At 46.4% G+C, this 15,393-nt stretch overlaps 1 protein-coding gene across 10 annotated transcripts in view; it reads left to right on the forward strand.

The window, feature by feature from the left end:
* Positions 1-15,393, forward strand: part of PKNOX2 (PBX/knotted 1 homeobox 2) — a 94,331-nt gene that overhangs the window by 76,930 nt on the left and 2,008 nt on the right. For all 10 annotated transcript variants that reach the window (XM_068916639.1, XM_068916640.1, XM_068916641.1 and 7 more), the window contains 7 exons: positions 1,134-1,305; positions 4,263-4,451; positions 10,740-10,869; positions 10,951-11,048; positions 11,995-12,114; positions 13,891-13,967; positions 14,589-14,767. In XM_068916639.1, the coding sequence (XP_068772740.1) occupies positions 1,134-1,305; positions 4,263-4,451; positions 10,740-10,869; positions 10,951-11,048; positions 11,995-12,114; positions 13,891-13,967; positions 14,589-14,767 (965 nt within the window). The remainder of the gene's footprint in view (positions 1-1,133; positions 1,306-4,262; positions 4,452-10,739; positions 10,870-10,950; positions 11,049-11,994; positions 12,115-13,890; positions 13,968-14,588; positions 14,768-15,393) is intronic.

Below are 15,393 nucleotides of genomic sequence, written 5' to 3' on the forward strand. Positions count from 1 at the left end.
CCACTGCTCATGCAGGGAATAACTGGGGTGCAGCAGCTGTGGCTGCTGGGGAACAGGCCATGCAGCAGCATTTTGCATTTCTTGCTTCCAAGTCACTGGTAATACTCCTATTTTAAAAAATTGCATGCATGGAAAGGGTTGTCTTCATTTAGGGTTGCACTAACTGCTAGTCTTCATGTTTTTCCTATGCTGAGTGTGATGCACATAGATGTTTTATATTGCACTGATTTAGTGTTGTGATTGGCGGGGAGTGCTGAGAATAGCAAGCCTGTTTTGGAAGAGGGAGCTCACGGGAGATATGGGTGAAGAAGTGGATTTTTTTTGTTCTTTTATTTTGTGTGCAGTCACAGATCTTCTCAAAGGTGGTACAGAGCCCTCCCAAAGGGGGGCTTGTCGCACAGAGCTGCTTGCAAATAGAAATAGCAGCCTCTTCCCATGCGCAATCTCAAACTAACCCACATTCTGGGATGAAATGGGCCACTTGATGGGCTGCAAAGCAGTCAGTGCAGATTTAGGGGTCGTGCTTTTGGCTGTGCAAGGCATGAGGAGATCTCTGGAGTCTTCGTGGAGTGGGTCGTCATGGGGCCCAGTCTCAGGGCAGATGTTGGTGCCCAAAATGCAAAAATGGAAAAGAGCATGAAAAGCAAAAACAGAGGAGAGCACGAAATGCAAAGATGGAGGAGAGCACAAAAGGCAAAGGCAGAGGAAAGCACTGAGAGGAAATCTTTGCTGTGATGATGCCAAACCTCCAAGATTTCCCCCAGGGATATCCCCCCAAGGTGCAGCAGAGCAGGGCAGCGTTTGCCCAGCAGAAAATACTGCGGAAGTGCCCTGATGCGGTAGTGGTGCACCCTTTCTGCAGGCTTTCAGTGTGATGCAGAAAAGCAACAAGATGGGGGAGAAAGCGTACCTGGAGGAGGGGATGATGCACTTCTCTTTTAGGGGGTTTCCATCTTGCAGGGAAAAGGTCTAGCTGGAGTCATACCAAGCTCCAGCACGTCATCAGGGAGATCAGGCTTAATTTTGGTGCTGGCTTGGTGGAGGTGAGGTTTGCGTGGCTGGGATCTGGCAGGGTAGGCAGGTGTCTGGGGGTGTCCAGTGGCAATAACGGAGGCCCCCTCTCGCTTCTGCAGGCACCCACTCTTTCCACTGCTGACGCTGCTCTTCGAGAAGTGCGAGCAGGCGACACAGGGCTCTGAGTGCATCACCTCAGCCAGCTTCGATGTTGACATTGAGAACTTTGTCCACCAGCAGGAGCAGGAGCACAAACCCTTCTTCAGTGATGACCCCGAGCTGGACAACCTGGTAAATTGGGACGGTAGTTGCCGGATGCTTTTTGTGTTTGTTTTGGGAGGGGCAAGCAGGTGGAGAATGAATTATGAGCGCTGCCACTTGGACAACATCTTGGAGGTCCACTTGGCTGCTCTGAGTGCTTCAAAAACTGCATACCCCAAATTTATAGTGCTGGCCTTCTTGGCACTTCTCTCAGTAGACCTTGCTATACCTTCCCAAGCACCTTCGGCATAAAAGCCAGCAGGAATGGACCTGAGCCCATTTGTAGGGTAGTTTTCTTCGCAAACGTTGCAGGGCCAAAGCATTGTATGGGAACTGGCAAGCCTGTGGGCCGGTTTGTACCCCAAACTTGGAGGAATTAACTGTTTTCTTCAGTGCAACATAAACCATCGTGTGATTGGATTTGATTGCTGGGTGTGTTGATTGTGTTGGGTTGGGTTGGGTTGATTTGTTGGAGTGGTTGATTGGGTTGAGTTGATTGATCTGGTTGGTTGGGCTGGGATGGTTGGGTTGGGTTGATTGGTTGGGTTGGTTTATTGGGTTGGGTTGAGTGGATTGGGTTGGCAGTCAGCTCAGCTCACCTGCAAGAACGTCTCCAAGAAACAGGGCAAAACGAGACCTTTTCCGAAAAGAGAGATACATATCAATGTTTTGGGCCACTTTGGACAGTTTTACCCAGATTGTCTCAGCTGAGCTCTGTCTAACGTCTCCTGCCATCTCAGCTCAACCCCTGGGTGCTCTGCAAGCACGTTTTAAGGTCAATGAGGTCTTGAAACTCTTCCATGTCTTATGGCTGATGCCAGTTTGCAAGCTGAGGCGGTCTTGAAACTCTTACGGCCAGTTTCAAGCCACGGAGGGGGGTTTGCAAGATCTTGAATTCGAGAGCAGCTCAGTGGAGACATCACCAGTTTGGGGTATGCACCAAGCTCCCTGCCACCAAATTACAGGGTGCGCAAAGCCTCGTTTGCAAATACCAGAGACGTTTCGTGACGTCCAATAGACAACATCAGAAGCTACTCTGGGATGATGTGAAGTTGTCACAGCCCTCCTGAAGGCCGAATCGATGTTAGGCACATAAAACAGATCAATGAGGAAGAAGAATTATTTATGGTGGCCGCTCAGAAGATGCTCACGCTGAGAGTCTGGAATATTCATTATCTTGTATACCTAAAAGCTGGCCTGAATTAATACGACATTACAGTAAAGAGCTTGGAGGGAGGCCCAAGCCATGGAGAGCAGGGAAAACCTGGCCTGGCTGAGCCGGGGGCAACCTAAAACTCAAAAAAGCAATGTGTGGGATTGTTTCAGGAAAAGTGGTGTGGGTTTTTGGGCTGAAAATGCGTCAAACATTGAGCAAAAAAACTCCGTAGTGTTAAATGCGGTAAAAATAGATCCAGCGGTCTAGCAAGGATGGAAGGATGCTGGAGCTGAGCAGAAGTCTAAACTTTTGGGAAGGAAAAGGTATTTCCCTGTAGAGCAGAGTCTCCAGTCTATTTTGACTGTTTTCTGGGTGGTTTCTCGTAGGAAAACTGATCAATTGTGTTTTCTGGGCCTGAAATACTCTGTTTGGGAGCAGCTCTCCTGGGTTGCTGACGAGGTTAAACCCACCTGTGGTGGGTTGCACGCAGGGGGCTGCTGGACCTAAAGAGTGGAAAATCTGACCCAGGATGGCACTGACTTAATGTTTCCACCCGTTTGAGAGCCCCTGCGACCTGTCGGCTGAAATCTGCACTATCCGGCTTATTTTTAATTTTTTTTCAAACACCTCCAGCTCCCGGGGAAGGGGCCACCGCAGCTCATGGCAAAGCGGCGCCGAAAAGGCCAGCGGCGTTAGCGATCATTAGAATAAGAGTCATGTATTCCTCGCAGCCGAGATGCACATAATTAGAAATTAGAAAAAGGTCAGATCTCCCCATTATCAACTCAATCAGCTGCTGAGTGCCACACAGTCAATTAATTCAGCATCTGTATTTTTTACAACCCCGTGCACGTACTCTATCGGACTGTAACTCTTTATCCGGACAGATATACGGCGCAGCGGAGCAGGGACATAAAATGAGACCCTAAGCAAATGAGCTGAGATAATTGAGAGATTTATTTTTGAGACGTCGATGTGGCAGGTCGTCTTGCCTTTGCCCTTGAATAGTGACTTTCACGGCCGTGACCACCGGGGCGATGCGGAGGACGCAACTCTGTCCCACTGCCCCTCACGCTGAGGAAGAAAAATAAGTAGAAGGAGAAAAAAAGCAAAATGAGAAAAAAAATGAGAAAAAAGTTCTTTTCCTGGCCATGCTGGCCCTGGTGTTTGCAAAACGCTTCATGAGAAACATTGTCCCCCTGCAGGGGAGCCAGCGGCCGAGGCTCGGTTTTCGGGGAGCTGTTTCCAGACCTTGGTGACTAACAGTTTGTAAAGATGACCACTAAAATTTGCAAGTTGAAAAACACCCTTTGAAATGCAAAGACGTTTTGTTACATAAAACTGACTTTATTGCCCCAGAGTGAATAGCTGAGATTTTATATATTATGCAAGATTTCAAACAGCGGCTGTAAAACTTAAGGTTTCAGCTCCACGAGAGGAATGGTTTATGTGTAAATTTTTTAACATTTATGGGGTACATTTTAATGAGGCTCAGGCTTTGCACCGGCAATGGCTTATGGCAGTGGTGCAGCCCCATAATCTCGTTATTTCAAAAGAGTGGCCTGCTGAGGATAAAAAAACACTCTTTTGCATCCGGGCCTTCAGCTCTGACTTTTTGGGGGCATTTCCCAGAAAGGCAATGGTTAATTATTGTCAATTTTCACCAGCTAGGTTTGGGGGAAAGGAATCTGAGATTTCCTCCTTGGAGGTGGATTTTGGCCGAAATCTTTATTATTTGGCCTGGCAAGCAAAAAAAAAAAAAAAAAAAAAGCGTTTCAGTGTGTTAATTAAACAGGTGGGTGCCGGCCTCTGTCTTTTCCCTCTTGTTTAGATGGTGAAGGCGATCCAGGTGCTGCGCATTCACCTCCTGGAGCTGGAGAAGGTGAATGAGTTGTGCAAGGACTTTTGCAACCGCTACATCACCTGCCTCAAAACCAAGATGCACAGCGACAACCTACTCAGGAATGACCTCGGCGGGCCATATTCGCCCAGCCAGGCCTCCCTCAACCTCCACCCCCAGGTAACACGCGCCCACATCTTTGCCTTGTCTCCTGACACCATCCTGCGAGCCCTGGAATTTAATAAAACAAAAAATCAAAAAAATTAACGATTAAAAAAAACAACCATATCCCTCTCACACAAAGCGTTGGGGGTTATTATTACTTATTTTGCATGGTTTTTGTTGGAGAGTGCTAGCAAAACACAACTGTGATCCTCGCTGTTATGCCATCGAAGGGATTCTTTCTTAAAATTAAAAAAAAAAAAATCCTATAAATTGGGGTTTATTTGCAGTACCTGGTGGGAATCAGAGGAGCCTCGGGCAGGTTGGATGGGAACCGTGGGAATTTTATGTTGGCTCCCTGCAAAAGTCTTGAAAAAAAATGCTATTTTTTTCACAGCAGAGCAGAAATGCTGCTATTTCCTCTGCTTCTTTTGTCCTGTCTTTTTGGGGCCTCTTGGGCAGCTTTTGGGACGCGCTGCATCTTGGCGCCGTCATCTTGCCAGGGCAGGGCACTTTGCTGGCTGCCCCCTGGGCCATGCTGTAATGCTTTTTGCATAGTGACCAAATTTTTGTAATTAACATGGAACGGGACTGCATGGTGTTAGTAAAATGCTGATTTGCATAATTAACGAATGGCACATTTGGTGCACGGGCCATAGCTTGGAGAGCCAAACCAGTGGTGCATCCAATGCAAGTGTGAAAGTAAGCGGAAACGCCAGAAAAAAGGGTTAAAAAAAGCAGCAGAATGCCCCAGGGATGCCAAGCTGGCCGAAGAAAGGCCGAAATACCAGCAGAAACGGCCAAAGCAAGTGGCATCTGGGGGCAAAAATCCCCAAATCTTCTCTCTGCATTGAAGTTCCCAAGGGGGTTTTTGTGTTTCTTCCAAAAAACATCCAGAACATTCGCAGACAGTGCTTGGCATTTTCTTACCGGTCTTTTAAGGGCATTTTTAATGCGAAAGAGTTGTTTTCAGCCACTCGGCATTGCATGCTACCAAGTGCAAAACTCCTGCAGCAGCATTACCAGCCGCTCGCCGCTGGGAGGAAAAAGGACCAAAAAAAAAAAAGTTTTATTTCTTATTTGGGTTTCCGGAAAGAGCCAAACCACTTAATCATTGATCTAAAAACCTGGCCTCTCTCGATTTTCTCATCATCTCGAGAAACGGACTTATTTTCCCTCTGTCGCTTTATTGTGGCGTTCCTTATGATCAAAATTAGCGAGATGCCGGCATAAAAGGGAACAATAATTGCTCGACGAGCATCTCGTTTGTAATTTATTAGTTTCTATTATTGTGGGTTGTCATGGCAACGGCTCGCATCCAGGGCGATGAGAGAGATGTTAGATATGAGCCGACGAAGCTCCAAGTCCCAGCAAATGGAGATGCCCGGTTTTATCAGTAATTTTCCTGAAAATAATAAGTGAGGAGTTAATGAGATGGAAAGCCGTCCTGTGGCTATTGTGAATTTTCTTTCTTTTTTTTTTTTCTTTTCTATTTTTTTTCCCTCCTTCCTTAAAGTGTTGATCTAATTAGAATGCATCGGTCAGGAAAAGTAATGAGGATTTAGCGGCTCACAAAGAGGTGGGGATCGTATCAGAAAATTAGCATGAGCCTTTGGAAAAATATCAGCCCTGGGGAGCAGCGTCGAGTGCCCCCCTCCCAGCACCTCTAATTTTGTTGGCGCCGTTTGGAGTGGGGACGGAAGGTCGAGAAACCGGAGTGAGACTCAGAGGCTGGTTGGGAAATCATAGAAAACGGGGAGACTCCGGATTTGCCTGCTGGCTCAAAAGGGAAAGGTTTCGGTAAAAATGAGCAACAGGAGTTGGAAAATTACCAGTGGTGGCCGAACAAGCTGCCAACGCTGTAAAACTTGGATGAGGAGGACATTTCGGTGTCGATAATAAGGTCAGACTTTTTATTATTGTGCAACTAAACCATGGCTAGCACCTGAGTGCTTCAAATCATCGAGTATCCTTGAGTTTGCCTGAAAGAGACTTAAAAAAAAAAAAGGGTTAGAAACGCTCTTTATCCAGGGCCGTTTGCATCTAATACATCTTAAAAGCTGGGGATCTTCCAGAGATGCCATCCTGCAATTGGGATTTAAAAATGACAAAGGAGATGACTTTGCTAATTCCTTTCCTATTAATTTCCTGCTGAAGGGAAGTAAAAGAGCTAAGCGGCCACTCATTTAGGAATTAAAAAAAAACTAAAGGCTGGAAATGTGATTAATATCAATCAATGAGGTTTCTTAGAAAACAGCATTTTTCAAGGGTATTTATATCTGTTATGTATCAATCATCTTGCAAGACTGACCAGCCAGTTGCGAAAGTGAGTTGTTTTAGGTTTTTGCAAAGTTTTTGACCATCTAACAGTGAGCTTGAAAACATGTGGGCTACTCAATAACCCATTGTCAACCAAAACAGTGGGAAAAGCTTGCAAAATGTCCTTGTGGGAGAATCTCTGTTGGGTTTCCCTGGAGTCTCCAGAAAGGATGGCCCATGGTCTGGCGTTATTCGGGCTCGTGCGATGACAGAGAGTAGAAAAGCACAGGGAGTACTGGCCTAACTGGATAGACGCTGTCTGTTGTGAGGAAAAGCCACGTCATTTCTCCTGCAGGCTAATGCAAGGTGCAATATTCGCCATGCGGCTTCTCCAGTGACTCTTGGACTTGGCCGAATTCAGATGGAGAGTTGGGTTTTTCCTTTCCCCAAGCCTTCAGTTACCTTACAGGCACCTTTTTACCTCATTTTCTAGATCACTTTCTTATTTTGCCCCCCTCTTCGTGCTACAGAGGAGTTTTAGCCTCTTTATTGTAGATTATGGACTTGGGATGTGCAACCCTATCTCTCCTAATTCAGCAATTACCCTTATTCTGTTTTTTCTTGCTCTTTTTCTCTTCAATTTCTCCTCCACGGGGTTGTTCCTCTCCACTGAGTCCTCCTTGGACCTTTTATAATTCCCTTCCTTCTTATTTTCCTGCTTTTTCGGACGAGGGGAGGAGAAGGAGGCTGCTTGTTGCATGGTGAGGAGAAAACCGCCCATCTAAATCAACTCTTAAAAACTAACTCAACTCATGCAGAAACTCTCCTTGGACACCAAAGAGCCCTTTGATGCTCCCAATGCTTTGCTCCCCAAAGCCCATCCCTGCTGCGTTGGGTGGGAATCGAAGTGCTACTGAGGTCTCATTCAGGTTAAATCTTCTGTTTTTTTCACTCCCATTTGGAGCCAAAGCAGCAGGCCCTAGTGGTGGCCAGAGGGGCACTTTCCAAATGGATTTTCCTCGTCTTGCACCCATCTCTAGTTCCAGTTGTAGGCTAATGGCCTGAGTTGGATTGGCCTGACTCAAGGCAGCTTTTTCCATCTCTGCTTTAGTCTGTCCATGATTTGCAGTGTGGAGCAGTATTTATTTCTCTGTTACTTCAAGCCAACACTTCTTCATCCCTTTCCACCCATCCATCCATGTGGAAAGAAGCTCTCTCAGTCCTTTGGCCTGTGTTCAAGTCTGGTCAGCTCTTCCTTGGCGGATGCACAATTTTTTCCCCAATATTTTAACTCTCACTCAAATAAATTGCACAAAGTTAGGAAGAGTTTTTTGCATCTATGGGCCCTCCAGAAATAAATGATTGTCTTATAAAGAGCCAGCAGAAGGACGTTAGTCCACTTGGTTGTTGACACTCATCTTCTTTTGAAAGAGGACTTTTTTTATGCCATGCAATAGCAATGAGATCGCCTTTCTTGTTAAAGCCTCTTTTAATTTGGACAAACAGCATTTTGCCATAGAGCCATGTAAGGATTGGGTGCCGAGACAGATCTGCAGAGACACCTAGTGATACATTTTTTTATACTAAAGTGTCCAAATTGCCAGAAATTTTTCAACTTCTTTGAGTCCTTAATCTTAAAATAGGAAACATTTTCCAATGCGATGGAATAGCAAGCATAGCACAATTTGGCTGGTGTTCATGACCCAATGTCGTTAGGACGCAAACCATATTTTTTTATACTCCATGGAGGTCTGTCTGTATTTATTTTACTGCAGAGCATCCACTTCCTTTGGGTATCCCTAGTTTTGCATTGCTAGGAAGACAGAACGGTGTCCTGCAGTGAAGACATGGAAATGCCATAAATTTTTCTCATTTCCTTTTCTTATAATTCCTAATATTCTGGCTTTTTTGCATGCTGCTGAGCCAGTGTTTTAGGATGACTCTCCTCTATGCCACCAAAATGTCTCTCTGGATGGTTGTATCTCCTTGAGAAGACGGTGGCCCACCTGGATGGGAGCACCTGGAGATGGGAGTTTCTGCTTCTAGTGTTGGGACATCCCCAAATAATTTCCTCCAAAAATGGTCTTCCAGATGCCCATCTTTTTGGGTGAATCATGGAAAAACGAGGTGGGAGAGGAGCGCTGGAGGCCGACCCAAAGCTCTGGTTGCTCCCAACCGCAATTCGAAGCTCTCCGAGGAGCATAACATGGTTTTATGTAAACATGTAAGTATTTCCACCCTGTTAATCCTGCGGCAGCTCAGAGGCTTTGCAAAAGCTTCTAGGTTTTGATTTCCTTATGCTGAGGATGCCTCATTTTTTAGATCACACCAAGAAACGCCAGAGCCAGGAGAAGGATACATATATATATACATATATATATATAAAACTAAGGTTTTACTGGCATGCTTGTCATTCGTTTTGGTGGCATTGTGAGGGATAAAAAAAACGCAGCCAATATTTTCATTTCAAAGGTGTGCAGGCAAATCAGAGTTTGTTCATAACTGCTGCACAGGGGAAAAAAGATTAAAAAAAAAAACTAATGAGAGAAATGTTTGTGCTGGATCCAAAAAAAAAAAGCGCCAAAAAGGGCAATTTTTCCCCAGCAAAGGGAAATGCTATTTCTAACTCCACCCCACTCTGCTAAACGCTGTGCCTTCCCTCCTTACCCTGGCATCCTTTGCTATAAAATTAATGGCTTTGTGTGCTCAAAATTACCATCTTTTGTTTTATTGCAAAGAAAAAGAGGAACTACGGCTTTTTTCCAACACGCTTTGATTTTCCGGTGTTGCTGCCTCTTGGAAATAGTGCAGAGAAATCCTCGTTTCTTAACCCAAGAAATATGTTTCTCAAAGAAACACATGCAAATGAATTTCAAATTGAATAAAAAGGTGAACGGGAGAATGAGGAGCTCCTTGCGTTGGTGTTTTGTTCAACAGGGAGACGTTGGGGAAAAAGCGAGGCCGAATGGGAAAAAATGGGTAGAGAAGGGGGGGGGGTAGAAATCCTGATTTTATTACATACAGTGCGTGCAGTTTTATCTCCATCGCAGCTGGGCAAATTATAGATATAGCGCTATCTCGGGCTTCTACTGAAATGATAATTACATAAATATCACTGGCATAACGCACAAAAAAATCCTACACATCTGGGATGTGCCTTGCTGGTTGCAACGCCTCAGCCCATATTCACCCATCTCCTCCCACCGTGGCACCCTTCCCTTCCCAATATCTGATTTTATCATGAAATACTCAAATAATTCTTCCGTTTGTGCTTTTCCCAATTCCCGCTCACATGCAAAAGCTAACGTTACGGTGCCAGGGGAAGAAAAATCCTTTTTTTTTTTGGCAAGAGGTTCCTTAATGGCACCAGGAATGATGGCAAACGAGGGTTTATTCTAGTGGGGCCATGCTCACCCATGGGCACCTATATTGATGATGAGCAATTAATTCCAACTGCCAAAACCAGCAGCCCAATTTTATTATTTTTTATTTGAAAATTTTTTTTTAATACTTCTAGCCAGACAAATCACTGCTATTTTTTTTCCTGCGACTGCTTTTAGTGGCCCATGGCTGTTTGCACATTTAAGATTTTGTTTCCTCTTCAAACGTGGTGCCAACCTCATATTTTTACAAAAATGCTCCTTAATGTCATTGCAGCCAAAGGACAAGAAAGAAGCATTCATATTTTAGAAGAAAATTCCTTTTCTCACTCTTTTCCCTTAATGGAAATAGTGGCTGGGCAAAAGGGAAGAGTTTGGGAAGGCAGAAATTGGCTGCTTTGCAAAGCATAATCCCTCTTTTTCTGATTTTTCCACTTGCAGCAAGGGGGAAGCTCCTTTTTTTTTTGCAATTTCCCTTGTGAAATCTACAGGAAAAAATGAAAGTGGAAAAAAGTGTTATTGTAGGCATCCAAAACGCCACCAGTGAGTGCTCCCAGACAGGCCACTGGTGTGGGGGGCTGCTGCGTCAGGCGTTTCCATTGCAATTTTGTTTTTTTTTAAACTTTTAATTTTAAAAATATATATTTTTTTGATATCCCCCCCACAGGAGATGCTGCAGAGCTCGCCCGCGGCATTGCCGGCTGCCTCCAACCCACCGCCAGGCATTGTGGTGCCGGCGGCCGCCCTGCCACCGGGCAACCTCGCCATGAGCGCCGGAAGCTCGCCGGCTGTGCCAGGTATTTTTGGGAAATGAGGAAATCCAGAAATTGTGTGTTCTTTTTTCTCCGTTTCCCCTGCATGAGCTCTCTTTCCTGCAGGCGGAGCCCTGTACCAGCCCGTGACGATGGTGACGTCGCAGGGCCAAGTCCTCGCCCAAGCCATCGCCCCCGGCACCCTGCAGATCCCCAACGCCCAGGTAAGACGCCTGAAAAAAATCAAATTTCCCTTTCCCAGCATTTTTGCAGCTGCAGAGACACCGGTGGCTTCTAAAACATCAGGAATTCACTGATGCATTTCCCAATTTGGGGCAAAAATTAATTAAAAGGGCCACAAACACCTGGGCAGCACCCAGGCACTGCTGCGCTGGGACTGTGGGAATTGCAAAAGTGACTGATTTTATCAATAAATTCAATCCTCAGATGGTCCCAAATTTTTAATTAGCAAGAAAGGCTAATTAACTCCATCTGCAAAGCTCACTTTGGGGTCATTCCCCACCTTTTTCTCCTGACATCCACCAAGCTTTTTTGCATACGGTTTGGGCAGAAACGGAGTGATTTATCTCTTTAGGCAGTGGCGAAGCGGCAAAGGAGCCATGCCGAAACATGGCAGTAAATAAATATATCTAGGCCATCACCGGCAGGTATCCGTCAAATCTACAGGGGGTAGGTGGGCCAAAATTCCCAGATTTTCCCAAAAGGTCGAATTAAAGCATGGGCATGTTATGCTGTGGGAAACATTGGAGTGAAGTGCAGATTATGAAAAACAGTGATTTGGAAAGTGAGCTCCATCTTTTGGGGATTTTTTTCCTTTTTTTTTTTTAGCTGAAAATTGAAAATAGCTGTGTGTCCAAACGAGTCGTGGCACCGGCACCACAGTTTGGTCTGGCCTCTGGCTGCACCGACGCAAATCTCCAAAAAAGCATGCACTGATTGTCAAAAATCAGAATGTAAAGTGGGTAAATAGTGTAGAAGGGCTTGAATGCAAATTTGGAGGAAAAGCTAGCCAAACCTCCTAGAAGCCTCCTCTTCCCTGGCCAGTGCCCACTCTCAGCAGCGACACCTTTTTGGTTTCGCGCTCAGAACCCTGTCTGGGGCCATTTCGCCCAGTTTTGGCTGCAGCTCAGGCATCCGTCTTGCTGGCAGGTGAACCTGGATCTCACCTCACTCCTTGATGGCGAGGACAAGAAGTCCAAGAACAAGCGAGGCGTCCTGCCGAAACACGCTACCAACATCATGCGCTCATGGCTCTTCCAGCATCTCATGGTGAGGACCGCGGCGGGCATCGCGGCCCCTGACAGGGTGCTTTCGGGCTGGCGAGAAAAGAGATGCCCAGCAGGGCTGTAATTTGTCCCACTTTGGGGCAAACCCAGGTGGGTTTGTTACAAAAGCTGCCCCCGCAGACACCATTGGGTTTATCTCAGCCTGTTGGCCTGCCCTGTGGTGAGAAACTGAAACGCAAAATTGGCCCATTTTACCCTTTCGGCGGTGCACAGGCAGCTAGCGAGCCAGAGGGTGTGACCCTGTTTGGGTGCCAGGAGCCCACTTTGCCTGGGACGGGAGCAAATAGCTGGGAGCATGGCAGAAAACTGAACTCCCTTCCCCTTTTTCCTGCATAATCGGGCTAAAAAAACTCAGATGCTAGTTGCATGCGCGGGGGCAGCTGCCAGTGTGGCATCATTGGGTTCAGCGGTGTGCTGGGGACCTTGCAGGAACCAGTGGGATTTTTTTAAGAGAAACTCAAATTTTTTTAAGAGAAACAGCTGGGTTTACCCTGAGAAAGCTTTAGCCTTATTACATTATGGTGAAACAGCTGGAAAAATTGATGAAAAAAAAGCATCGTTGGGTTCAGCCGTGAGCACCAAAGCTGATTGCAAAGAGTTTTGCAAGAGTTTCTGCAAGTGGGTGAGGGAGTCCCTCAGCATTGAGTGTTTTTAGCGCTCCAAATCACTAAATTGAGTTTTTCAAGTTGCATGCGTCACCTGCAGAGGAAAAGGTCCTTCCATAAGTTCCTTCAGTGAGGAGGACATGGTGGAGCCTCATCACCTGGATGTGATCACGCACTGTTTCATAGGGCTCCTACCGGAAGACTGAAATTTCAGGTCTCTGTGTTGGGTGTGGCCATCTAAAAATGAAAAATAATAGGCCAAAGGGTCAACACGGGGAAGATCATGGCTTAGAGGTTGTCCGCAAGACGTCCTGCAGCTAGTGGCGAACTTCTTGCCATTTCTCATGGAAAATCTTGGATTGTCTGAACCCAGGACCAGGGGGTCACCATGTTGGGTGGCCATTTCATGCTGCTGCCATCCATCTCCCACACCATGCTGGTGTTTCAGAGGGCCTGGTTGCAGTTTTGCCACTATAAAAAAGGATTTGGAAGATCAGAAGCTGGTTCCTCCTTGGTACCACACTGCATGAAATGGGATGGAAAGCGAGGAAAAAAATTGTTCTTCTACCAGCAGAGATGCAGCGTTGGGATAGGCTCTGCACTCCCACTAGTCCTATGGCCAGCACATGGTTGGGCTTCCCACTAGGCTATCTCCAGCTTAAATTACTCCATGATCCTGCTGAAAAGACTTCCTTAGTTTGAATATTTTCTCGGAGCTCTTTCTTGCAAGAGGGACTAAAAGCCACTTTGCAGATTTGCCTGTGTGCCATTTTGCCAGGCAACTTTCGCTGGTTGGGACGATGAGTAACCTTTGGCCTGGGGCTCTGGGAAACAACTGGCTTGAGTGAAATTTGGGGTTCAAAAGGGAGGATTTTAGCACAGTATAGCTTTTTTTTTTTTTAAGCAGAATTAGAAAAGGATGGGAAGATCACTAAGACTAATGAAAAATTTTCTGTTACTTCAGGAACAGTGCTAAAAGGGTGCCAGGGAAACAGTGGGATGCTTAGCCACTGATCAAGTCTTGTGTCTTGCAAATGGGAAAAAATGACGGATTGGGGGTGGGGGGGAAACAAAATAACACGCATTTTTTTGTTTCCGGAGCTGCCGTTTCTCCCCGTGGGGGTGTAACGTTGCTGCCGTCTCTCTTCTCCCAGCACCCGTACCCGACAGAGGACGAGAAGCGGCAAATTGCGGCCCAAACCAATCTGACACTCTTGCAAGTCAACAACTGGTGAGTGCATTCTGCGGTGTGTGACATGCAACCGGGGCCTTTTGATTCCCAGTTTTGGACAGTCATGAGGCCTCCACCTCATGCAGATATGCCAAAATCGCTGACTTCCCATAAGTCTCTTTTGAGAGGGGATGCTTAAAACTATCCCCCTTCCTATTTTCAGTACTCAGCATTGCACCGGATACAGCAGAGCATACTAACGGCCCCGTTGCGTAGCCAAAAATGTAGCCTTAAAATCGCTTAAACCCAAAGTCCGGAACAGGTTTTGCAATTTATTTAGGCTCTGTGTAAGGTGGTGTGGGATACGAGACAGGGCTTGGGTTTATTTAAGGCATTAAGTTGTAGGCGTTCGTTTGCGATGGCTCAGTGCCCTCTCCTGGCCAGCCTGAGATGTAGCAGCCGGTATTTTCCTGCTGCAATTAATAGCTGAAAGAATCAGTGCAATGGTAGAACAAGCCACAAACAAGTGAAGCAGGGTAAAAACCAGCTTTCTGGGCCGCCCAGGCACTTTTCTAAAGGGTTTTGTATTACGATTTATTACGTTTTTATAACGACTATGATTTATTGGCGTGCTCTTGGCCATTGTGGCTAACTTCTTGCCCTCTGTCTCTCCTGAAAAAGGTTTATCAACGCCCGGCGGCGCATCCTGCAGCCCATGCTCGATGCCAGCAACCCAGACCCAGCCCCAAAAGCCAAGAAAATCAAATCGCAGCACCGGCCCACCCAGCGGTTCTGGCCCAACTCCATTGCCGCCGGGGTCTTGCAGCAGCAGGGCAGCAACTCCGGGACAAATCCTGACGGTAAGTATGGCGAGACAGCCTGGGGTACGTACCAGCTTGGGCTGCTGCACATAAAATTACGACCTGACATTGGTAATTAAGGGTATTTAGAGCCCTTGCTCACCAAATCTAGTAAGAGGTCTGTGCGAGAGGTGGTCTTCCACTTGGCCATCACAAGTGCATTGCCAATGGGGCCCTTGTGCGGCAGCATCATGGCCCTGGTACCCAGCTTGCTGTTATCACCTCAGCCTGGGAACATCCCTGTTTTCCTCAAGGATCTCCCCAACTTTGGGCATCACCCTGGAGACCTCCTGAGGAGCTGGGGAGAGGGTGGAGAGGACTGGAGGAGAGGCGAGCAGAGGAGAAGATGAAGAGAGATGAGAAAAGAGGGAAGATGAGAGAGATGAGAAGAGATGGGCAAGATGGGAAGGGAGCAGATGGAGAGAAGGTGAAGAGACAAGGATAAAGAGGAGAGAGAAGATGAAGGAGAAATGAGACAAAATATGAAGAGATGAAGAGAAGATGAGAAGATGAAGAGATGAAGATGACCAGACAAGGAGAGAGATGAAGAGATGAAGAGGAAGAGGAGAGAGGAGAAAGAGAAAATGAAGAGGTGAGACGACAAAAGATAATAAGATGAAAAGATG

Source organism: Struthio camelus, chromosome 22 (genome assembly GCF_040807025.1).
Source record: "Struthio camelus isolate bStrCam1 chromosome 22, bStrCam1.hap1, whole genome shotgun sequence".
Classification (NCBI taxonomy): Eukaryota; Metazoa; Chordata; class Aves; order Struthioniformes; family Struthionidae; genus Struthio; species Struthio camelus.